This window comes from Saimiri boliviensis, chromosome 12 (genome assembly GCF_048565385.1).
Source record: "Saimiri boliviensis isolate mSaiBol1 chromosome 12, mSaiBol1.pri, whole genome shotgun sequence".
NCBI classification, from domain to species: Eukaryota; Metazoa; Chordata; class Mammalia; order Primates; family Cebidae; genus Saimiri; species Saimiri boliviensis.
In genome coordinates, this window is record NC_133460.1 from 36,878,230 (window position 1) to 36,904,046 (window position 25,817).

General features: G+C 47.5%; 1 protein-coding gene across 3 annotated transcripts in view; it reads left to right on the top strand.

The window, feature by feature from the left end:
- The window catches only part of XYLT1 (xylosyltransferase 1), a 382,463-nt gene that overhangs the window by 276,287 nt on the left and 80,359 nt on the right, over window positions 1-25,817 (top strand). For all 3 annotated transcript variants that reach the window (XM_010339434.3, XM_074382237.1, XM_074382238.1), the window contains 2 exons: window positions 6,911-7,083; window positions 9,062-9,264. In XM_010339434.3, coding sequence (XP_010337736.3) covers window positions 6,911-7,083; window positions 9,062-9,264 — 376 coding nt within the window. The remainder of the gene's footprint in view (window positions 1-6,910; window positions 7,084-9,061; window positions 9,265-25,817) is intronic.

Here is a 25,817-nt window from a genome sequence, read left to right on the forward strand (position 1 = left end):
AATTTTTTTGTAATGAAGAGATGGGAATTGGGAAGAAAGTCAGGGAGGGCTCCCCAAGGAAAGGTCATTTCTCCTGAGACCCGATGGGTGCTGGCCTGGCCATCTTCATCCTTGGACCATGGGGCCCTCTGTGGACCCCATGACCCACAGTTCACGTCCCCTCCGCCAGTCTCTTCTCATTAAGCTGGGCAGGAGGGGACCTGGTGGCCCCGTGTAAGCAGCAGTTGCAATGTGCAAAGCAGTTTTGGGGCCATTGATTGTCTCCTCCCAGTGGGGTTTGGTACTGCTGAGCAAGGGTCCACAGGCTACCCCAAAACCTCAAGGAAATAGGGGGCCCAGTCCCCAGCCAGTTTGCTGGATGAGAGGAAAAAGCTAGGGGCCACCTCTCGGGCCTGAGTCTTCAACTTCACCCGCACCACCAGGACCTGTACATGAATGAAGATGTCTGACTAAATCTGTCTGTCAGAAATGATTCATTGAGGCACCTCCCCAAAACTTGGCTCTGTGGCAGGCCCAGGGGCCAGGATGGCATCCTACAAGAGAAAAGAGCATGACCTTGGTTCATAAGAAACCGACAGCTATCAAGAAAACCAACCTGGGCCAGGTGTGATGGCTCCCACCTATAATCCCAGCACCATGGGAGGCTAAGGCAAGGCAGATCATCTGAGGTCAGGAGTTCCAGACCAGCCTGGCCAACCTGGTGAAACTCTGTCTCTACCAAAAATACAAAAACATTAACCAGGCATGGTGGCAGGCGCCTGTAATCCCAGCTACTCGAGAGGCTGAGGCAAAGGAATGGCTTGAACCTGGGAGGCAGAGGTTACCATGAACCAAGATTGCACCATTGCACTCTTGGGCAACAAGAACGAAACTCTGTCTCAAAAAAAAAAGAAAAAAGTAAAAACCAACCTGACTCTAAAGGGAGTACAGTCCCCTGTGCGGTGATGCTAACTCCTGGATCGGGTTAGAATTCCAGATGATTAAGAAATTTCCAGAAATGTCATCCCCCTCATTTGGCAAAATACAGATTTTAGAGTCCAGCAGACCCGAGCAGTCATCTCCATTCTGAAGCTAACTCCTAACATGGCACCTGCCTCCTGAGTCCTGAGACAATTAAATAATGAGCTTATGTTTGGATAGGGCTTAGGTCGTGATGAGTGTTTGTGGGTTTTTTAAATTATTATTTTATTTTTAGAGGCAGGGTCTCGCTCTGTCACTCAGGCTGGAGTATAGTGATGCCATCATAGCTCACTGCAGCCTCGAACTCCTGGGTTGAAGCAGTCCTCCCACCTCAGCCTCCAGGGTAGCTGGGATGGCAAACACAAGCCACCATGCCCAGCATAATGAGTATCTGACATGCATCTGATAGCGTTACTTGTTTATGAGAGTCTACGGGACCAAGGAAAGAAATTGACTTGCCCAGGCCCCCATGGGTGGTTCATGGCAGAAGCAGGAATTTGAAACCACCTTGTTGCTCTTTATCCACCTTATAAATAAAGAACTGGCATTCAGAGATGGGCGGTGTGTTTCCTAAGTCCGCACAGTGCAAGGCTACGTTCTAGACCCCAGCTCAAAATCTCAGTGCCCACACCTTCCTAGGTAGCATCGAAGCTGGTCCTGCTCCAGCTGGAAGCTTCCTGACCCAGGCCCCATTTGCTTACAACCTTGTTTCCATGTCTCTATGTTCCCAAGACCCAACTAACCCTCTTTGTTGGAAGCAAGTCAGAAAGTGCCCCTCGCAGCAGCCGGAAGCAGCCCTTTCAGAGTATAAATAGAATCAAGGGCATTGTTGGTGTGATAACTATTCCAGTCAAGCAGCTTCTTCGCATTTGTTATTAATTGTGGTCTGGGCAGACGCCGCAGAGGGAAATTCCGGCTGTGTGTGTTTATTTGCAAGCAGCGGGCCCTAGAGTATACACCGCCCTGGGAGCCAGTGCAGCCGTGAGGTGGAACTCTGGAGCTGGGTCTGTTGGTTGAATCCCGATCATCGTGGGTAAGCAGCCATAGAAATGATGGCAATGATAGTATAGTTTAGTGAGCACTTACTACATGCCAGGCACTGCGCTCTCTCCTGGGTGTGAATGTCCATATGAGGTGGATTCTGTGGTTATACGTACCCATTTTACAGATGAGAATACCGAGGCTTGGAGAGATTGCATAGCAGGACCAAGGTCAGACACATCTGCCTGACCATAGGTCATGTTCTAAACCCTTGCACCTCCCAAATTATATTATTACAGGACACCACTAACATGATCTCTGCCAGCACTGCAGCTTTGGAACAGCATGTTGACCCTTGCAAAGCACCTTCATGTCTGTTGTATCTTTGGAGCCCAAAGATTACATAGTCCTTGTTTGACCCACACTGCTGCTAAGAAATACGGAGTTTGAGTGACAGAACTAACACAGCGCAGCTATCTGCTGGTAGAGCTCTTCATGACCCCATTCTCAGCCCTGACACCTGCACTGCAAAAATATACTTGATATTCTCCCCTGATAAACCTGGCTTGTTAACATTCATCTGAAGTCAGCTTCTCCTGCTGCCTCTAATCACTCTGATTTTTCCACTTATTTTCTGTTTTGAGCCATGGGAATCTGATTACATTGTTAAAATCATAGTTTTTTCTTTTTCTTTCTTTTTTTTTTTTTTTTTTTTTAGGAGCTGGGCGCTGTTTGGGTTTTGGTCTTTCAGAGAGTGGCACGTTCGTAAAGACTCACATAGCTCTGACCACGTGTCATTGTTATCTGTCCTGCAGCTGAAAGCTGGACACACTTCTGCTAGGGACGGATATTCCTCCTTTTGAAATGAGGACAGTTTGATTGAGCATAGTGACAATGACAGGGCTCTGGGATCACAGACTCACTCCATTCTCAGCTCAGCCACTTTCTAACCAGGACCTCTGCAAGCCTCAGCTTCCTCATGCTTGCAATTGAAAGGTAATAGCCCTGCTTTCATAGCAGTTTTGATAGAGGTGAATAAAATCATGCACAGAAATTGCTTAACACATAGTAGGCACTCAGTAAATGGTTAATCTTTCTCCTGACTTGCTTTTTTCCTGCTCCACCCTTCATCCCCATCCCCATCCCCATCTCTCCTTCTGCATGTCTGCTTTCTTTAGATATTTTTGTTCCTTCCCACCCACCCCTTCCCCAGAATAGCTGTTCTCCAGAAGAGCTCTGGGTTGTTGGTTTCTCATTCTCTTTGCAGCTCCCCAGACTAACTGTCTGACCCAAAGATGACTTTATATTTAAGCCAAGGGAGCTCTCTTGCTGGAGTGATTTGTCTTTGATCTCTCAGGACTCCTCCCTTTCTCCAAAAGAAAAGCATCCATGTCTGTGTCTGTCTGTAAATCTGTTCTGCCTTTTAAAACCCTAAAGAGAAGTTACAAGAAGCCTCAGCATTACCTTCGAAGCTCTTTTTAAAGGCCATCATAGAGTCCTTACACCTGTCCTCTATATCCCAAATCTCCACTTCTGCAGAGAACAAGTGGAAATACCAGGGCTGGCTTTGGACTCGGCAACATTTGACTTCCCCTCCTACCTCTGTCCTTGCTCACTGTGTTACCTGGGAAACATGCTGACCTCTCTGAGCCTCAGAGAATGATAGTACATTTTTCCTAGGGTCAAATAATGATGGATCCCTAGGGAGGCACTTAAGAAATACCAGCTTCTCTGTATCAGAGCAGCCAGTCTTCTTCAGAATGCATTCATTCATTTGCTCATTGAACAACTATAGCAAAAGATGTTCATGTCTACAGGGAAAAGCAAAGGTTAATCTGAAAGGCCCCATACACCGTAAATGGATGGGTGGCGTTTGGGATGATAAGCTCGTGGATGCTTTACTGGATGCATAGTTGGGGGGTTTGCTGTATGTTTGGACAGATGAGTGGTTAGATTTGGATGGATGAATAAATAGATGAATGAATGGATGGGTGGAGGGATGGATGAATGAGTGGGTGGATGGATGGACAGATAAGTGGTTGAATTTGGATGGATGAGTAAATAGATGGATGGATGAATGGGTGGAATGATGATGGATGGATGAGAGTTTGGATTTGGATGGATGAATAAATGGATGAATGAATGGGTGGATGGTTGGAGGGATGGATAAAGGAATAAATGGATGGATGGATGGACAGATGGATGGATGGATGGATGGATGGATGGATGGATGGATGGATGGAAAGATAGACCCTTACTGATCACCTGGAATGAGCATCTCGTCTCATACAGAAATACTGCAATACATATGTTAGTTCTTAAATGCACACCTGCCTGCCTGCAGTAACTAACTTACAAAATTTTTGGTTAGCAACAAGCAACTAAAAGCAATTGTTATAAACTTTTCCTTCCAAAGTCTAGGTATGATCATGTAGTGTGTATTAGTGGTTCAGGGCATGGTCTTCTGAATAAGACCTGTGTTTGAATCTCAGCTTAACTAATTAAAGCAGTGTGACCTTGAACCAATCCCTTGGCCTCTCTGAGCTGTGCTTTCCTCATTTGGAAAGAGGGGATAATAGCATTACTTTGTAGGCTCATTAGGAGGATTAAATGATCTAATGAATGTCAAGGGCTGGTCAATGCTCAATAAAAGGTATTGTGATTTGACTGATCCTACATGTGCCTTCCTGTAACTTTCGTTTCACCAAGAGCCAGATGTGTGTCAGATACTGTTCAAGCATTGCATATTCTGTGGTAAACAGGACCAAAATAGCCCCTTATCTCTTGGAGCTGATGTGCTAGTGGCGTGTTCAGATAATAAACAAGTAAACAGTTGCAGACAGTGTTACATGCTATGCAGAAAGCTGAAACCAGGTGAAGTGGAAGAATAAAAGAGGTGGTGGTGAGAGGTAGAAGTCCCTTTTTTGGACTGTAAACTAATGACAAGAAGATGCATCCATGCAGAGATGCCAAGCCATGGGGAGAGGGCGTTCCAGGTCCCAGGAAGCCAGGGAGAAGGTCCTAAAGCGGAAAAGAGCTTGTTTGAGGAAGAGAAAGGAGGCCAGGGGACAAGATGGAATGTGAGAACCACCAGTCCAGGACAGGGAGATGGGAGCTGTTAGATCACCGCAGCCATAGAGGCTGTGTGGTGTAACTTGGACATTATCTACGTCAATCTCGAGCTGTCTTCTGAAACTGCATAGAAAGAGCCTTGTTCCTTCAGCAGCCATTCAGCCTTCCAGTGACAGCTTAGGCTCTTGAAGTCCTAATCCCCCGGCCCCGCAGTCTCCATTTTCAGCTCTCCCTGTTGAGATTCTGGAACATTGGCAGCGACTACCCTGACAGTGTCGTGGGTCCCATAAACCCAGAACCCATAAGAAATTGGGTTGGACCCAAGTGAAATCAGGCTGAGGAACACTAGGAGATTTCTAGTTGGAATTATAATAAACTAAAGCAGGAAGCTGTGTTTCTATCTGAAGCCTTCCCTCTGCAAGGGGAAGAAAGAGAGAAGTCTTTGTGGCTTATTGTCGAAATAAAACATGGCTGGTTGTAGTTTCATTGCTTGAGCAAAAAAAAAAAAGAAAAGAAAGAAAAAGCGTGCCTGGGACTATTAATCCAAGTAGATGCGGTCTAAGATTTGGCTTTTAAAGAACATGATAGATGACAGTGGGTGATGTCTGCCCTCACTGATGCGGGAGCTCGAGGCAGGCCACAAGCACCTGCACCCTCATCACCCGTTGGCAATGTACTCCACGTTAGTTTCCTTCTCAGGCGACCTCTCTCCACGTGGGAGCAGGAAGGCTCTTAGAATCTTCCAGTCTCGAGTGTAACAGAAAAAGAACCTCTCACATGGCATGGTGGCTCACGCCTGTAATCCCAACGCTTTGGGAGGCCAAGGCGGGCAGATCACCTGAGGTCAGGCATTTGAGACCAGCCTGACCAACGTGGTGAAACTCCGTCTCTACTAAAAATACAAAAATTAGCTAGGCATGGTGTTGCGTGCCTGTAATCCCACCTGCTCAAAAGGCTGAGGCAGGAGAATTGTTTGAACCCAGGAGGTGGAGGTTGCAATGAGCCAAGATCAAACCACTGCACTCTAGCCCGGGTGACAGAGTCAGACTCCATCTCAAAAAAAAAGTAAAGAGAACCTCTCTTTAGTAGTTCTAACAGAGGTCTGGCATTCTGTCTTACTGATTAATTAACCTGGTTGGGTTATGCTTTCGTCTCCGAACAATACTATGACTACAGAGAGTCAGCGTTCCAATTGGCCAGACCTAAGCTCTAGGTCCATCTCTGGAATTGATGATGGAGTTAGGTCTTCCCCACCCATATGGACTGAGAATGGAGGAGAGGATGCTGATACCTCAAAAGGTATTGGATGATGAAGTTTTACTTATGCAGGATGATGAAATTCTAAAGAGCCTGCTGTACAACATTGTGTAATAGGTAGTAATACTGTAGTAAACGTTAGTTAAGAGGGTAGAACTCATGCTGTCTGTTCTTACCATCATTAAAACAAACAAACGAATATATCGGATGCTATTAGAAGAAGGGAGAATGAATTCTGGACTGGCAAAAACGACACATGTAATCTTACTTACACATGTAAGATTACACGTTAATTTCCTAACTCAACAATATCTGCTGCTTCCTCTGTGATTCAGAGATACGTCCCTTACAGCTCTCACCTCCTCCTGCCTTGTTCAGTAGCTTGATATGTATCCATGTGCTTCCAATCTTTTTAAGCTCCTCAGGATGAAAACTATGTTGTAAGCACCCCAGGGTCCCCTACCCATTTTGTGCCTGCCAGTGTGAGAGTCTTAAAACATGCTTAGTGGCATCGAATGATAGTTTAGGGCCCAATTTGATGACTGTGCCCCTGAAATAGTCCCCAGAAGCAGCATCAGGGAAACTTCCCACCCTGCAGAGGATGGCAGAGCCTCACTTTCTCCTCCCTGATTTTCCCCAGGTAAAGCCAACAAGAACGTGCAGTGGGATGAGGACTCCGTGGAGTACATGCCGGCCAACCCGGTCAGAATCGCCTTTGTCCTGGTGGTCCACGGCCGCGCCTCTCGGCAATTGCAGCGCATGTTCAAGGCCATCTACCACAAAGACCACTTCTACTACATTCATGTGGACAAGGTGAGGGGACTCTGTGATCGCTCCTTGCTGGGCTTCCTTCGAGGTCTGTGTGTCCTTCTCTGATCCTCTCCTCTGCTTCACTAATCCAGGCTGTCCACTTTCAGAAAACGCTTGGAAGCTGACCAAGCTGCCTCTCCACAGAGCACTGGGCCCTAAAGTGCTGCCTGTGTGTGTGTGTTGGTTTCAAAGTTCCCAGCTGTGACTTACAGCTTTCTCCATAAATGCTGTTTCTTAGCTCTCCTCTCTGCTCAGTGTCCTCTCCTGCCTCTCACATACTTTGTGGGAATAGCTACATGTATTAGTCCATTTTCACGCTGCCAATAAAGACATACCCAAGACTGGGTCATTTATAAAGAAAGGGGTTTAATGGACTCACAGCTCTATGTGACTGGGGAGGCCTCACAATCGTGGCAGAAGGTGAAAGTCATGTCCTGCATGGTGGCCGCAAGAGAAAATTGAGAGCCAGCTAAAAGGGGTTTCACCTTATAAAACCATCAGATCTCATGAGACTTACTCACTATCACAAAAACAGTACGGGAGAAACTGACATCATGATTCAGTGATCTCCCACTGGGTCCCTCCCACAACACATGGGAATTATGGGAGCTATAATTCAAGACTAGATTTGGGTGGGGACACAGCCAAACCGTATCACTATCCCAGGGGAGGGTACTCTTTTTCTATACAAGGCCAGAGAGGCTCATACCTGTAATCCCAAAACTTTGGGAGGCTGAGGCGGGTGAATTGTGAGGTCAGGAGATCGAGACCATCCTGGCAAACACGGTGAAACCCCGTCTGTACTAAAAATACAGAAAATTAGCTGAGCGTGGTGGCATGCACCTGTAGTCCCAGCTACTTGGGAAGCTGAGGCAGAAGAATCGCTTGAACCTGGCAGGCAGAGGTTGCAGTGAGCCGAGATAGTGCCACTGTACTCCAGCCTGACAGAGTGAGATGAAACAAAAGAAAAGCCCAATAGTACATATTTTAGGTGTTGCAGGCCACACACTCTGTGTCACAGCTCCTCAGTGCTTCACTTGTGCTAAAGCAGCCAAGGAGAACGTGTCAACAAATGAGCATAACTGTGTGCCAATAAAACTTTATTAACAAAAACCTGCAGCAGCCCTATGGACTCCTGAGCTACCTTGTCCCAGAGGTTTCTGTTGGTGATGTAATTATGCCTTTAGTCAAGAAGGCAAAGGGAATGTCTTGTCCAAAGGTCGGCTTCTAGCAGACCTGTGAGAGGCTGATGGAGCAGCAGTGAGTAGGAGAGGGGACCAAAAACAGAAACTGCCTCTGAAATATACATAGTTATAGATAGAGCCGTGTTTCCCAGCTTGTCATCCTCAGACCTCATGCAGCTGTCATGTATAAACATGCAAAGCTGGCAGGGCGCAGTGACTCACGCCTGTAATCACAACACTTTGGGAGGCCAAGGTGGGTGGATCACCCGAGGTCAGGGGTTTGAGACCAGCCTGGCCAACATGGTGAAACCCAGTATCCACTAGAAGTACAAAAAGTAGCCGGGCCTGGTGGTGTACACTTGTCATCTCGCCTGCTCTGGAAACTGAGGCAGGAGAATTGCTTGAACTCAGGAGGCGGAGGTTGCAGTGAGCTGAGATGGCGCCACGTCACTCCAACCCAGGTGACAAAGTGACACTCCATCTCAAAAAATAAATAAAATAAAATTTAAAAAATGCAAAGTCCCAGGTACCACCGGCCCAAGCTTAGTGAACCATTAGCTCAGAAGTGGGGCCAGGGAATCTGCATTTCAGATAGCTAATTTGAAATGTAAAAAATAATACAAGTTTGAATTGCAATGCAGAAAGACATCTTAGTCCAGAATTATATACTTGGCAAAGTCCACTGTGCTCAGAAATGTCCAGCCAAGAAGGAATAGACAAGAGACAGGACAGGGGTGAGGGGCATGCCTGAGTGTTTTCTAGGCCGCTGAATGTCACCCTTTCTCTCCTGGGAAAAGCGCTCTAATTACCTACATCGGCAAGTGCTCCAGTTCTCCAGGCAGTACGGCAACGTCCGCGTCACCCCCTGGAGAATGGCCACCATCTGGGGAGGAGCCAGCCTCCTGTCCACCTACCTGCAGAGCATGCGGGATCTCCTGGAGATGACCGACTGGCCCTGGGACTTCTTCATCAACCTCAGTGCAGCCGACTACCCCATCAGGTAAGGCGGTCAAGGGCTCCAAGCCGGCCGGGTCTGGCTGGCCCTGGCGGGGAAGCTAGGAGGCAGAAGGAGACTGATGGCTTGGTCTCTACCAGATCTCTCAGGATAGGGTTCTGATTGGACTTGAGAATCATGTCTTCGTTCACTCGTTCATTCACGCAGATACAGACCGAGCACGTGGTTTTCCCAGCTCTATTCGCTGATACAGTAGTGCGCTAAACAGAAACTCCAGCCTGCGTGGAGCTTTGTACTAGGTGGGGTTCTCTGGAGGAACAGAACTCATAGGATAGATGTATATATAAAGGGGAGTTTATGAAGGAGTATTGACTCACGTGATCACAGGGTGAGGTCTCATAGTAAGCCGTCTGTAAGCTGAGGAGCAAGGAAGCCGGTTCAGGCTCCAAGATCTCAAAAGTAGCGAAGCCGACCGTGCAGCCTTCAGTCTGTGGTTGAAGGTGCGAGAGCCAAAGCCAAGGAACCTGGAGTCCGATGTTCAAGGGTAGGAAGCATCCAGCACAGGAGAAAGATGTAGGCTGGGAGATTCAGCCAGTCTATTATTTACACGTTCTTCTGCCTGCCTTTATTCTGGCAGCTGTTGAGATGGTGCCCACCCAGATGGAGGGTGGGTCTGCCAGCACCCTCACAGACACAGCCAGAAACAATACTTGCGTCCTTCAGTCCAATCAAGTTGACAGTATTAACCATCACAAGCTTCCATTCAACTAGGGAGACAAACAATAGAATAAGTTAAATGATATCTTAGAGAAATAAAGAAAGGGCCAGCGTAGGGGAGAGTTGTCATTTTACCAACAGTGGCCAGGAAGGTTTTCACGGATAAGAACAGAAGAAGATGAAAAGAGAGTCACACCCACAGAGAAAGTGGTCCAGGCAGGCAGAAAGGCAGGGGCTGAGCCCAGAGGTGGGACCATGCCTGGCTTGTGTGAGGAACAGCGGGGCTCGGTGTAGCTGGAACAGAGTCAGTGACAGGTAGCATAACAAGAGGCACAAGGTCAGAGAGTAATTTGAGGCTAGACTGGGGAGATTCTAGAATTTGGCTGTTAGTCAAAGCAAGATGGAAGCCACTGGCATGATACTTTGAATGCTCTTGTGAACAGTGTGTGGGTGTGTGGGTGTGTGTGTGTGTGTGTGTGTGTGTGTGTGAGAGAGAGAGAGAGAGAGGGAGATTTTGTATACATATGTATATCTATATTGGAGACAGAGTCTTGCTCTGTCACCCAGGCTGGAGTGCAGTGGCGTGATTGCAGCTCACTACAGTTTTCCACCCACCAGGTTGGAGTAATTCTCCTACCTCAGCTTCCCAAGTAGCTGGGGCTACAGGCACCTGCCAACACACCTAGACAATTTTTGTATTTTTTATTAGAAATGATTTCACCTTGTTGGCCAAGCTGGTCTCGAACTTTCTGCCTGCCTTGACCTCCCAAAGTGCTGGGATTACAGGTGTAAGCCCTGGCCCCAGGCTGATATTTTCTAACGGGAGGGCAGCTCTTTCCTCTGGATTTGCTGACAAGGGTGAAAAGGAAAGTGGATGGGGATGAGGAGGGAGACCTTCCTCCCTGTAATGGCACAAGGTTATTGGGTGCAGTATTTCCAGGAGATCTAGACGAAAGTCCTAAAAAAAAAACTTTCATTAAGGCAACTTTCAAACACGTTCAAGAGTACCAAGAGAGCGTCATGAACTCCCTCACTGATGTCACCCCGGTTAATTCATGGCCGTTTTTCTTCTCTCTGGACTTTCATCCTCTTCCCCCACACTGGATTATTTTGAAGCAATTCTAAGATATCATATAATTGTATCTATAAATATTTCAGTTGTTATCTAGATAAGATCTCTTTTTTTTTAAGACAGCATCACAGTGATGCTTACACCTAAAATATGAGCAGGCATGTTTTAATGGCTTCAGATATCTAGGCCACATATTCCCAAGAGTTTGGGTTTTGAATCAGAACCCAAATAAGGTAGAAGAATGAAAGGAAGTCGTCTCTTTAAAGCTAAAATTGGCTTCTTTCTTCTTCACAGCATGGTCACTGGGGGTCGTCTTTAGTCCTGGACATCCCACCATCTGCTGGGAGACCCTAGACCCTGCAGTAGGTGCCAGGGGCACAATCTCTGGTCAGTTTGAACAGGGCACACCTGACACATTTGAACCTGAGAAAAATGATGGACACTAGAAAGACAACTGTTTTCTTTTGTCCGTAGGACAGAGGGGTAAAAACGTGTGGTTATAGAACATTGCTGGCAGAATTTTACTTAACCACAATTTTGTTCGTTTGTTCAACACACATTTGCTGAACAACCACCATGCTATGTGCCGAATAGTCCATTTTGTGAACGAAACGGCTGGAGCTTCCTCTCCTCCCCTGCTCATGGAAAGTGTATGTATCCTAGTTGAGAAGTTGGAGTTAGATGATCTTGGCAAAGACACATCATGCAAGGTGTGAACGAGCCATAACGAAAGGAAGATGTGGGAGTGGAGGAAAACTCGAGGGGGCATCACCAGGAGGTCAGAAAGGCCTCTGAATATTCAGCTTTGAGCTGAGACCTAAAGGACAAGACGGGATCCATTGGCAGGGAAATAAGGAAGAGACCCTTCTAGACCAGGACTCTCAGCAGCGGCACTGCGGATGTTCAGGGATGGCCAGCTCTTTGCTGTGGTTGCCGTCCTGTGCATTACGTCTCTTAGAAGTGCCCAAGTCAGTCACTTCCAGGAGACACTGAAAACCTGGGGGATACTTAAGGACCCAGCCAGCCCGATGTGGCCACCGTGCGGAGCTCTGTGTTTTGACCTCACCTTCCTATGTGCCCCGCACAACCCTCACCGAGGGGGCCAGAATCTTCCTCTCTCGTGTATTAAAGATATGCTAGTCTTCACTGGTCACATGTTTAGGCCCTGGACACAGACGTCCTGGTTTCAGATTCTGCATAGCGGTGTCTCTGGCCTTGACCTGCTAGATGGCCCCAACGCACCTTGAAAGCACAGGAAACGGTCCTAACCCATGAGCTTGTGGCTGGGGGCAGTAGTGGTGAAACTGCCTTGCAGCCGGGATATCCAGGATGGTCCTGGGAGATCCCCCCGTTGTCTGTCCCTGAGCCTTCCGGGCTACGCTCAGAGTTCCCACATTCTTCCTTCTCTGGATTCCCAGTGGAGGCCTCAGAGGTCATGCTAGCCTAGGTCGGGGCCCGCACTAAGCCGGAGACCTCTTGAGGCCAGGTAGACGTGCACATTGCTGTCCCCTAGTGGCCATTGTTGGGTTGCTCTGCATGGCCACTTCCCCTAAAGAGCCCAGCTCCACCCAGCACCCAGGAGGGCAGGTGCCTGGACTCTCTTATCAGACTGCTTAGGGCTCGAATCTGAGTTCTGCCACTTAGCTATCCGCGTGACCGTGGGCAAGTAAATCCAGTCTCTGCAACATCAGGGTGTAATAATAGAACCTAGCAGCCTGCCGGACACTTGGACAGTGCTCAGTGAATGTCAGCCATTTCTACGAGCGCCCCAGAAATCCCTTCTCAGGCCATGTGTGCAGCCTGTTTTGGGGTTCAGAGAAGAGAGTTGTCTGGTTTGTAGGTTTTTCTTTCGTGCTTCAGGTCACTCTTGTCTCTTGGCCTTTCTCATCCGCTTCCTCTGCTTCACCGATCTCGTGTCCACGGTGCCTCCCAGCAATTCTTCTGCCCACTCTTCTTTGCCAGCCTCACAGCCAGAGGCACTTTATGCATCAAGCACGGCTCCTTCCTCTTGCTGTTGTTTTCATGAAGTTGCCCTACACAAAAGCATATGAATTTTGCAGACGAACGGTTTCATCCTGGACGACGCTGATAGGTTTTCACTTCCCATCTGCCGCCCCATCTGTAGCTTCCAAAACCACTACTTCTCCCATCCCAGGAAGAATGAGCAAACTTGGGAGCCTTCTCGAAGGGGAGGAAGTGCCCAAGTCAGGCACTTCTAAGAGGCACTGAACACTGGGGGGATACCTAAGGGGCCAGCCAGCCCGACGTGGGCGCTGTGAGCTGCTCTGTGATTTGATGTCACCCCCCTGTGTCCCCTGCACAACCTCACTGGTGGGGGTGGGGGTGCAGATTCTTAGATATTAAAGACATGCTGGGCTTTACTGGTCACTGGCCTTGTTTAGTCCCTGGACGCAGACATCCTGGCTTCAAATTGCGCCCCACCACCGACTGGCCCTGTGGGTCGGCACGAGTTGCTTCAACCTTCTGCATCTCAGTTTCCCCACCTTAAAATATGCACAATGTTAGTGCCTATTTCAGAGGGCTCTTAGGAAGTTTCAATGAAATATTGCATGATAAGGACCTAACACAGTGTCTCATGATAGAGAGTAGTTGATAGATACACGCTGTTATTATAGCCATGGGGTTATTTGGGGCATTTTAGACGGAACTTAGACATCCTAAGTCCCGCTTAAAACACCCAAATTACTCCGTGGCTGTAAGTCACCGTGGGACGTGAGTTACTTTCCCTTTTCTCTTTGATAGAGTTAAAAGAGTAGTAAAGTATTTCGTGAACCCACATCTCTGTCAAAAGAGGGAAAAGTAAGCCAAGCACGGTGGCTCATGCCTGTAATCCCAGCACTTTGGGAGGCCGAGGCAGGCCAATCATTTGAGGTCAGGGGTTTGAGACCAGCCTGGCCAACATGGTGAAACCCCATCTCTACTAAAAATACAAAGATTAGCGAGGCATGGTGGTGTAATTCCAGCTACTTAGAGGCCGAGGCACAAGAATCACTTGAACCCGGGACGCAGAGGCTGCAGTGAGCTGAGATCACACCACTGCGCTCCAGTTTAGGTGACAGACTGAGACTCTGTCTCAGAAAGGGAGAAAAAAAAAAAAAGGGTGGGAAAAGCAAAGTCAGGCTGTGAAGACTGAATGTTTCAGGGAAAACAGAATATAACCAATTCACTTGTGGACATGAAGAATATTCCTGAACTTGGCATATGCAGCCAAGAGTGTTTCGAGACTGTGGGTGTTCCTGTTTTGCTGTGAACATGGCTTTCTGGCCCACGTAGGCTCCGGTTGGAGCTGGTTGTATACCCAGCATGTGGATGAAAGTGGAAAATGGATGCTTTCAAACTCTGAGGCCCTGCTAGGTCTTGACTCCTCAAAAGGTGTAATGGTTTTATTCATATGTTCTATTGACCGAGGCAGGGAGTTAGATCTGGCATACTTTAGTTTGGCTGCAGGAAGAGATGAAGCCAAAGGCACTTTGTACTGTTGCTTGTAGTAAGAGATCTCGGCCGGGTGCAGTGGCTCACACTTTTAATCTCAGCACTTTGGGAGGCCAAGACAGGTGGATCACCTGAGGTCGGGAGTTCGAGACCAGCCTGGCCAACATGGTAAAACCCCATCTCTACTAAAAATACAAAAATTAGCCAGGCATGGTTGCAGCTTCCTTTATTCCCAGCTATTTTGGAGGCTGAGGCAGGAGAATCACTTGAACCTGGGAGGTGGAAGGGGGTAGTGAGCTGAGATCACGCCATTGCACTCCAGCCTGGGCAACAAGAATGAAACTTCATATCAAAAAAAAAGCAAAAAACGAAAGAGGGCCAGGCGCCATGGCTCAAGCCTGTAATCCCAGGACTTTGGGAGGATCAGGAGGTCAAAAGGTGGGAGGATCAGGAGGTCAGAAGATGGAGAACATCATGGCCAACATGGTGAAACCCCATCTCTACTAAAAATACAAAAACTAGCTGGGTGTGGTGGCATGCCTCTGTAGTCCCAGCTATTCAGGAGGCTGAGGCAGGAGAATCACTTGAACCCAGGAGGCGGAGGTTGCATTGAGCCGAGATCGCACCATTACACTCCAGCCTGCCTGACAGAGCGAGGCTCCATCTCAGAAAACAAAACAAAAGAAAACGAAAACCAGAAGAGAGACCTCATGCCTCACTCTGTGTCTTTCCCTAGGGCCAGTGCCTTGGGGCAAATCAGATGGGTTGAGTGTGTCCTTGGCCCCCTCCCAGGGTTGATACTGAGTCTGTGGTGTGTACACACATGCGTGCACACGTGGGGCAGTGTATATGTACAGAAACCACCGGGCAGGAGAAACCATGTTGACCTTTTTCTGCTGTTTTGCCCCTTGGGAATCCACAGCAACGAAGTCTAAACTGCCAGGGCCTGCCATGTGGACGTGTAAGTTCCATTAACTGCAGATCCAAATGTCTGTCTTGAGATACTACCAGAGCAGGGGACTGAGAGCACAAGAGAGCGGCTCCATGGTGCCTCAGTAGGAAACACCAGCTGGTAAAGACGGGAGCAGGTAGCCCAGATTTCTCTACGGTCTCACGAAGACCAGGGTTTACATGGGGCCAATCAAGCAAGACTAACCCCCACACTAACAGTGCAGACTCTTAAACTGCACACCTACTGTGTGCTGGGCCCTCTTCTAGGTCCTTGAACACACATTTTGTCTTACTCCCATCCCCCAAAACACAACTGCTACTGGGTAAGTAAGTTTAGAGAAATTAGTATTAAAACAGAGCAGAGGGAGCTTTGCAGGGGAGCCAGGACCTTGGTAATGTTCAGCACAGATCTTCGTCACTCTGCGGTTTGAAATTAAGTCGAGCAGTGTGGAAGTCCGGGCATCCGTGTGCAGTCACTACTGGACTTTTCTTTCCTTTAGTCTGCCAAAGCAGGACCCGAATGGATCAAAGGATTCCTGTAGCTAAGACCGCACAGCAATCGCAGCAGACGCACCTGTGTACATTCCTAGCATTGTTCTAAGTGCTTACAATTCGGGGGTGTCTGAGGGAGAGAATACAGTGGTGGCTCCTCCGTTTGTGTTTCTGGCTGGACCAGTAAAGCCGCTTCCTCATCCCTCTTTTCCACTCATCACTGGAGGCAGACCAAAAACCATGGCTTCAGGCTGCTAAAAGCCCAAAACGAAAAATGAAACAACAAAATAAGGCAGGCTGGAAAAGCCTGTTGACAACGTTTTGACAGCAGCTTTCAAGTATGCACCCTTGATATCCCCATTTTTCAGATGAAGAAACTGAGGCACTGAGATGTTAAGAAACTTGACCCCAAGGATACGGCCAGTAAAGGGCAGAACCACGATTCTGGTTTTGTTTTGTTTTTTTTTTTTGAAAGGGACGTGAAATTTATATAACATAAAATTAACCATTTTCAGTTGTTCAGTGGCATTCAGTACATTCATATTGTCAGAGAACCATACCCTTTCTAATCCTAAACATTTTCATCATCCCAAAAGAAAACCCTGTATCCATTAAGCAGTCACTTCCCAAAAAACCTTTCCTCAGTCCCTGGCAACAACTCATCTCCTTTCTGTATCTGTGGACTTGATTTGCCTATTCTTGACCTTTTTTTTTTTTTTTTTTTTTTTTTTTGAGACAGAGCCTTGCTATTGTTGCCCAGGCTGGAGTGCAGGGGCACAATCTCAGCTCACTGCAACCTCTGCCTCCCGAATTCAAGCAATTCTCCTGCCTCAGCCTCCCAAGTATCTGGAATTACAGGCATGTGCTACCACACCTGGCTAATTGTGTTTTTAATAGAGATGGCATTTCACCACGTTGGTTAGGCTGGTCTCAAATGGCTGACCTCAGGTGACCCGCCTGCCTCCACTTCCTAAAGTGCTGGGATTACAGGCATAAGCCACCATGCCCAGCCTATTCTAGGCATCTTATATGAATGCAATTATATAGTATATGGCATCTGGTGACCTGCTTCTTTCACGTAGTTTATTATTTTTGAGGTTCATCTGCATCGCAGCATCTAGCAGTACTTTATTCCTTTTTATGGATAATATTCTATCATATTGGTATCCCTGTACAACAATCTGCTTATCCAATCGTCCGTCAGTATACCCAGGATTCTGAAGAGCTTCCCAGAGCCCCTGTCTCCTGGCCATGTTGCATCTGTGTTGTGTGTCCTGAATTGAGGAACTCATCTGGTTTAAGGACATGTGGCTTCATCATATGTGACGTTGCCCAGCAGTGGTGCTAGAGGACTCTTGTTAAGCAAGCCCTGATGACTTCTTGGCCGTGGGGGGTTGTAGATCTGAGCCTATTTCCCCTTCACCCCAGATCTTCTCTGCCTATGCTAGACCCAGGACCTCAGCTGAACAGGAAAGAAGCTCCCAGTGATTCTCACTGACGGGGGAACATTCAGATTGAAGATGGAAATGTGGAGGCCTAGAGTATGAGGTCCAGACTTCCCTTCTTCCCTTCCTCCTCCTCTCAACACCAAGCCCCTTCCGATGACAATCTTGGGGTGCGTTTGGGAGGAGAGTGTCTGGGTCAGCCCAGTGAAGATACTTCTCTATTCCCACAGATGAGTGCAGGAGATGGGGCTCCTTTTGACTTTACTCATTCACCTAAAAACTATTTTTTGAGCACCTACTATGTATTAGACACTGTGCTAAGCAGTAGGTACTCAAAGGTGAGAAAAAAACATATCCAGCCCTGCCCCCATCATAGCGGTCAAGGGTGCAGGCTGGAGCCAGTCCACCTGGGTCCAAATCTCAGCTTCTTTATTTACTAGCTGTGTGAAGTTGGACATGGGAGAATCACTTAAGGCCTCCGTGCCTCAGTTACCTCATCTGTAAAATGGATGCATAATAACAGCACCACCATATAGGGTTGCTTCGAGGGATAATTGAGTCCACATAGGTAAAGTGCTTAGCACACAGTGAGGGTTATGCATGAAGAGCCATGGTTATTAACAGAGGAAGGAGGCAGACATGAATCACAGTGATCATGTGAGTGAACACATGACAGAATCAGGCAAGCATTCTGAAAAAAAGGAATAAAGGATCTGTGAGCACTGAGCAAATGAGTCTCACGTGGATTGAGGGTTTGCGTGGCTTCCCTGAGGAAGCAGCCTGCGACCTGAGACGTAGATCCTTGGTAGGAATTCAGCTAGGAGAAGTGTAAGGGGGCCCCAGGCAGGAATCCCAGAAAGAGGGGGTAGCATGGGACCCTGGCATGTCTGATGGCCTGAAAGAAGGCAACCATGGCTGAACTATGAGAGGCAAGGGTTTGCCTTCCTACAAATGAGGTAGGTCGAGGCGAGCCCATGTGGGCACTTGAGATGACCTGTTGGGTCATTACAGCCTCAGTCTGTGAACGGTGAGGTTTTAGGGGAGAGTCACTGTGGTTGCCATACTGAGAGCTCATACCAGCTGCCACAGGAGAATAGTTAGAGTGGGGCCTAATGGGAGTGGGCAGGCCAGATAGCAAACAATTGCTTCTGCTGACCCCAGAGCCACATCCACAGAGCCCCCTATTCTCCAACCCTCCGGGCAGAAGCACGTGTCCTAGATGCCATAAGCTGGTGCTTCCAAACAGCCGTTGAGTCTTTCAGTTACACAGAGCCGGGCAGCCACCTTCTGTTTGGGGACCAGAATCCCACACCTGTGCAAAACAGCCTCGTTCAAGAGACTCACAGAGAATTTCAGCAGGAGCTAGAGCAGAGAACAGAGAAGCAAGCATTAGATACAAGGGTCTTAGGAGAGCAGGTCAGAAGAAAGCTGATCATAAGCCAAGAGGGGCACAGCCCAAGAATTAGGGGAAGAATGTGGGCTGAGTGAATGTGAGAAAGAATACAGGTGGAAACCCCTTTTTATTTTTTGTTTAAAAAATAATGATAAAATACAGCCAGCGCAGTGGCTCATGCCTGTAATCCCAACACTAGAAGGCTGAGTGAGGTAGGCAGATCACCTGAGGTCAGGAGTTCGAGACCAGCCTAACCAACATGGTGAAACCCTGTCTTTACTAAAACTACAAAATGAGCTGGGCATGGTTGGCACATGCCTGCAATCCCAGCTACTTGGGAGGCTGAGGCAGGAGAATCACTTGAATCTGGGAGGCAGAGATTACAGTGAGCCAAGATCGTGCCATTAACAATCTAGCCTGGGTAACAAGAGCAAAACTCCATCTCAAACATAAAAATTGAAAAAAAAAAAGGAATTCGAAGTTCCATTCCAGATCAACTGAATGTAAATTCCTTGTGGCTGCCAAGAATCATTCATTCAGTCTCATGTATATATAGATGTGTATGTATGTGTGTGTGTGTATATATGTATATATTCAGTCTCGTGTGTGTGTATATATACACATATGTGTGTGTATATATGTATATACACACACATGCACACATACATTTGAGATGGAGCCTTCACTCTGTTGCCCAGGCTGGAGTGTGGTGCATTCTCAGCTCACTGCAGCTTCCGCCTCACAGTTCAAATGACTCTCCTGCCTCCCAAGTAGCTGCGATTACAGGCACCCTCCACCACACACCTGGCTAATTTTTGTGTTTTTAGTAGACACCTGGTTTCACCCTGTTGCCTGAGCAGGTCTCAGACTCCTGACCTCAAGTGATCTGCCCACCTCAGCCTCCCTAAGTGCTTGGATTACAGGTGTGAGCCACTGTGCCCAGCTAAGAATCTATATATTTTTAAAGTGCCCCCGCCCTGCAGGTGATTTTACTGGTGAGAATTGAAATCCACTGATCCAGGGAGAGAGAGAGAGAAACATCTGTCACATAGTGAAAAAAATAAGATACATGCTGTGTTGGAAAATGTTAGCTCAGTACTTCGTGGGAAGGCGTATTTGGTGGCCCAACCCTCAGATTTCCCCTGCCTTCTGCTTTCTCATCATCCAAACCACTTTTGTTTATGGGGATGTTCAGAGACATACACCCTGCTTCCTGAGACCCCAGAGTTCCTGGGTTTGAAGCCATCTAACAAAAGCGCCACCCAGATAATGTGCGAGTCTGAAAGGGAGTATCTGCTCAGGCTGCTGGTCGCAAGGAGACGAGAAACACGCCGGTAATTATGCCATTAACAGTTTTGTTTGCCTCTAGTAGCAAAATAAACATATCCTCAGTCCTGTTATTTTTCAGGCTGATGGAGCACACACTCCTGCTTTTGCAGAAATGGAGTTTGCTTTTCTCTTTCCAGTTGTTCTGGGTCTCCTGAGTTGTATTTTAGGCTAGACAGCTCTTTAACCTTTTTTAATGCCAGGACTGACCTAAAGCATCTGTCGACAAGCAGAGTGAGCCTAAAGTTCTCAGAGTTCTCATGAAAACCAGGGTTCTGCAGAAAGCCAAGAGTGATCTATGGGCTTAGGACTTTCTGGGAAAGATATGGTAGAGGTCAGAACAAATCAGTGTAAAAGGCAAGAAGTGATAGGACTGTTTCACCCAGGGGATGCCATCATTTGGCTTAAATATCTTTTGGCTGTACAGTTTGTTTGCTTGGTATTTTGTTTGTTCGTTTCCTCATTCTTTCACAACTGAAAAATAAGATTCAGAGTCCTGGAGAAAAATAATGTGATGGTTCTCTTTTGAGTCATGTATCCATTCTTTGGCCAGCAGAGCATAGAGCACTTTGGTCATTCATTCATTCATTCATTCATTCATCAAACAAATGCTCACTGTGATTCTGCTGGATATTAGGCAATGGTGTAGACCAGCACTACCCAATGGAACTGTCTGGGGTGGTGGAAATGTTGTGTAACTGCCATCCACTTCATTGAGAGCTTGAAACATGGCTTATGGGACCAAGGGACTAAATTTTAAATTTGATCTGATTTTAATTTAAAATTAAATTAAAACCCTGCCGTCATGAGCCTTACATTGATACCTTGGGGTACAAACACTTCCACTAGCGAGAACGATACTACTGTTACCAAAACAAAAGAGAGTCCTGGCTAAACAGTATAGAAATCAATGTGGTCTGTATCCTCTGCTAATTTGATGTTCTCACCAGATCCCAGATTGACCATGCATTCAATGTTGCAAGGTATTTTCTTCCGAATCCCTCCCTCTCCAGATCTCACAATTCTCGTTCCTCTTGGCAGCGGCTCTCTGTGTCCGTAGATGGGACTTTTCCAACCCTGGCATCTTCCTGCCCAGTGCATTGAGCAATTTTTCTTCTTGGCCAAAAAAAAAAAAGAAGAAGAAGAAGAAGAAAGGCCTTCTTTTATGTGGCTTTTCTCCAGTGGCCAAGAGGATGGATGGTGCTCATGCTGGGATGGTCCAAGTGCATCCTGGGAATTTGGATGAGAGCCCTGGGTGGTCCACAATGTGGGTGGTCTTTATCGTAGAGTCTATTATTCTTCCCTCGCCTGTTCCTTACATCTAACCACAGGTGAAGAAGATTATTTTCAAGGGCAATCTGGAGTAATTGCATGTATTGAAAGTAGGATAAGGGAGGAGCATTTCTACCGTTTTAAAAATTGATGAGTGCAAAGATTTGGCTCAATACAGGACCCAAGCAACAGAGTTTAGGTCCAGTCATCAGGTGTACAGGCAGACTCTGTGGATTCTTCTTATTATTATTCAAGTATTTTCTCTCCCTTGTGCCACCCTGAGTCATTGTCCAGCATGGTGAGTGGTCAGTAGTAGCCGCTTAAAGTAGATGCCCGGGGAAGCCCTTTAAGACGTAACACACTCCAGTAGCCAGTCATGCTAGTTAACATTTCTTGACCACTTACTGTGCGTGGGATTCTAGGCCAAGTGATTTCCATGTATTATCTCATTTAATTCTCACAACAATCCCAGAAGGTAGATGTTGTTACTGCATCCCACTTCACAGATGAAGAAACCAAGGCTGTGAGAAGTAAAGGAATTTTTCCGGTGTCTCACAGCTGGTGGGGATTGGAGCCAGGATTTAAACACATGCGTCTTTCATCACAGGGAGCAGGGGCAGAGAGGAAAGGACCTGAGTGTTTTGCCAGCAGGTCATCATTTCAACTGCTGGATAGTTCTGGGGCGAAGCTCTCCCGCTCATTTCCCCCACATCTAAATCCTTGGTTTCTGTATCTGGATGAGAATCCAGGAGACACAGTTGTCCAAGAATCAAGAAATGAGCAGGGTTCATCAGAACCTGAGATCCAGAGTCACCTAATGTTAGGCCAACTGCCAAATTCCTCCCCGACTTTCTGCTTCAGTCCCCATGGCATCCCGGTAAGATAACATATAGAACAGCACCAGGACTCTAAGAGCGTTCAGGTGACTTGCCCAAAGCCACACGACTGAGTCATGGCCAAGCTGGGATTTGACAGCAGGCTAAGCTGACCCTCAGGTTCACCATGCTTTATGCAGTGTGTAACGTAAGTGGTTGACCCCAGGGAGGGAAAGCCAGTCATGCAAGGATGCAAACACTACGATGTGGCTGCCGAAGCCAGTGTAGACCCATGTGCAGCTGGGTTCTTTCTTCCTCTGACTACTGGAACATCTGAGCTTCTCTGACTGTGTGCTCTAAACGTAGACCTAGGAACCAACTGTCCTGCATTAGCAAGGACAGCATCAGCTTTCAAAATCTTCTTCCCTTTGGACCTCAGACCCTCCGTATCTTTCCCCTCACTGGCTAACTGCTGATGCCCAGTGGAATTTTCATTCATTTAAATATTAGCCTAATGCAAGCATAATTAGAAAGGAATGGCTTCTGTCCTCCTCTGTCCCCCACGTATGCCTAATTGTTTCAAAGCAAAATCAAAGCAATGCTGGTGTGTTGTGCACCAAGTCAGTCCACTAGGATGTAAAAGAGGCCGTGCAGTGTCAGCCTGACTGGATTTGAATCCTGTTGCTACAGATTGAACCGTGCCTGCCTAAAATTCGTATGTTGAAGCCCTGACCCCTGTACTTGGAGATGGGGCCTATAAGAGGTAATTAAGGTTAAATGCGATCATAAGCGTGGAGGCCTGATCCTGTAGAAGTGGTGTCCTTCTTTATAAGAGACACCAGAGAGCTGGTTCTCTCTTTCTCTGCCATGTAAGGACAGAGCAAGAAGGTGGCCTTCTGCAAGCCAGGAAGAGAGCCCTCACCAGAATCAAATTGGCATGCACTTTGGACTTCCCAGTCTCCAGAACTGTGGGAACATAAATCTGTTGTTTAACCCACCCAGTCTATAGTGTCTTGTTACGTAAGCCTGTGCAGACCAAGGTACCTGTCCTCATCCCCTGTATGAGAGCTGTATGCTTTCAGGCAACAAATCCAACCTTTGTGAGTCTCCATATTCTCACCTGTAGAAGGGGATGCCCGTGATACCCAACAGGGAGCAGTAAAAGGAAGAATAGGCAGGTGGGACTCTAGGTACTGCTTTATTTCTAGCTCTCTGATAACAGCTGGGTCCGGTCTGGCACCTCCGTGTGACCTCCTCTCTGTCTTCTCACCGTCACAACATTGGTACCAGGATGCTCGGTCATGCCGATGGCTACGAAGGAAGGAGAGATGGTTGAGTCCACCGGCGAGACCTTAGCTTAGTATTCACCCATTGTATCAAGTAGTTGGTGTAACTGGTCTTGGCCCCAAGAGGCTTAAGTACAACCCAGGCCTGAGGCAGGAACCATTTTTTAAAAGGACGCAATCACAGAAGAGTTATCTAGCCCACTAATAACCATGTCTGTAGCAACCTCTCCAGCACTAAGTGATCCTACCCTCAGTTCCTCCTCCCTTTGGGTAAATGTAGGAGAGAGATGGGCCAGGGAGACCTTGCCACGGACAGCAGGCTGGAGTGTCCTCCCCAGGACACTTTCCTCGTAGGATGGTTAGAAGCATGAGAGATAGTGGAACACGGGACCTAATCCAGAACTGAGCATTCTTTTAACAAGGAAAAATTTTTGATGATGATGGTAGTGATGACAATGATAATTAATTATCCTGTGTAGTTATTAATTCTGGTCAAAAACGTGCTCTGGCCTTTTGTGTGGTCACCATCCTTTCTCTCCTTTGCTCCTCTTATATTGTATGCCTCTGTACCTTGTACTAATACAGAAGTGCAGATGGGGCAGGGGGCACCTGCCTTTGAGGAAGCCCAGTCATGGTGAGAGTGAGGAAGGCGGTTGCCTTGAGCTGAGTCGTCTTTGTCTGTACGTGGGCCCCATATCCCCTCCCTGCTGCAGGGCTGTTCGAAGACTGCCCTTGTGTTTGTTGACCTTCTCTACCCTAGTGAGGTGAAACATCATATTCCACTTCTCGAGTCCGTTTCTCCACTTACTTTGGAAAATCAAATCAGTTTCTCCAGTTACTTTTTGAATGCAACTGCAATCCACCTGAAGTTTCAAGTGGGAAACTTCCTTCCAATTCCCAGTCTCACCCACCGTCACCCCATCCTCAGGCTCAAGTGGCCTGCCTCCGCCCCCCACCTCCGGTGACCCTAGGCAATGTCAGAAAGTGATTTGGACATCTGAGCAGGTCAGCTGCCTAACGAATAATCATGGAACAGAAGCCAAAGCAGTAAGCCGAGTCTCCATGGTTCATGAGACTCCCTGGCTGCCCCCTCCCACTCCCACCTGGCCTCAGTGAAGCAGGCCCATGCAGGCCAGATTGAGTGACTCTAGAACCTAGATTCTGGCCTTGGCCCACTGCCTGTAAGACTGGTTCATCCCAAGTGGATAATGGGAAGGGGAAGGCCATTTGGTAGTACTGGTCAGCTATCCCATTGTGGGGGGCGAAGGAGAATCCCACACTGGTGATTGTTCCCCTATGGAGAAGGAATGAAAACTGTACCCCTAAAAGCCACCGCCCATCTCCTGTGTCCTTCCTCCTCCAGGAAGGGAGTCTCCTTGGTGCAGTTTAATTGTATTCATCAGTCAGCATTACTTGGCAAACCGAGCCAGGGGCACAAACATCGCCACCCTTTCTCAATCTAATGATGCTCTTCGGGATGCTGGAATCTGGTTTAAGGCCAAGCAGAAGCAATTTTTGATTACAGAGTCAATCTTTGTTTAAAAGTTTGCCACCCTGGGGAAGTTTCTAACAAGTTACTTTAAACAATGCATTCTCTAGACACCTACAGCTAAATAGACCCATTAATCCAAATTGCTTTGCTGGGTTGTGGTGGAACAGTTCAGGAATTGGGGCAGTGTCTCAGACAGGCTTCATGACAGCGATGACTGCAGTACCAAGGGTACTATTTTGTCATGAACTGAGCGACCGGGAGAGGGCCCCGCCCTTGGGAGTTCCCTGCCACTGCGTCTACACAGGTGCTAAGTGCTTGTCCCATGGCCTCCTTTAATCTCTCAGCCCCCTGGTGAGATAGGACCTTCATTGTTCTCATTTGCAGGAAAAGGGACATGAGCACGTGCCCAGCTACCCAGAAATGGAGCTCAGTGGAGCTTAAACCCACCCATGTCCTTAACAACGAGCCAGCGCCTCCCATGTGTGGCCCGTGGGCTGCTTTCAGTATGTAAGATAATTTAAAGAGAAATGCAGGCGAGTCTTTGACAATGTCCATGTTTATCTGTTTTAACACATAGAAGGGAATATGAAAATGTCCAGCCCCAGATTTTGGAAGCTGAAGTTTCCTTAAAAATAAAAACTAAATAATAATAAAAAAGTCCTGGCCTGATGGCTCATGCCTGTAATCCCAGGACTTTGGGAGGCTGAGGCGGGTGGATCACGAGTTTAGGAGTTCAAGACCAGCCTGGCCAAGATGGTGAAACCCCACCTGTACTAAAAATTCAAAAGTAAGCTGGGTGTGGTGGCAGGCGCCTGTACTCCCAGCTACTTGGGAGGCTGAGGCAGGGAATTGCTTGAACCTGGGAGGCAGAAGTTGCAATGAGC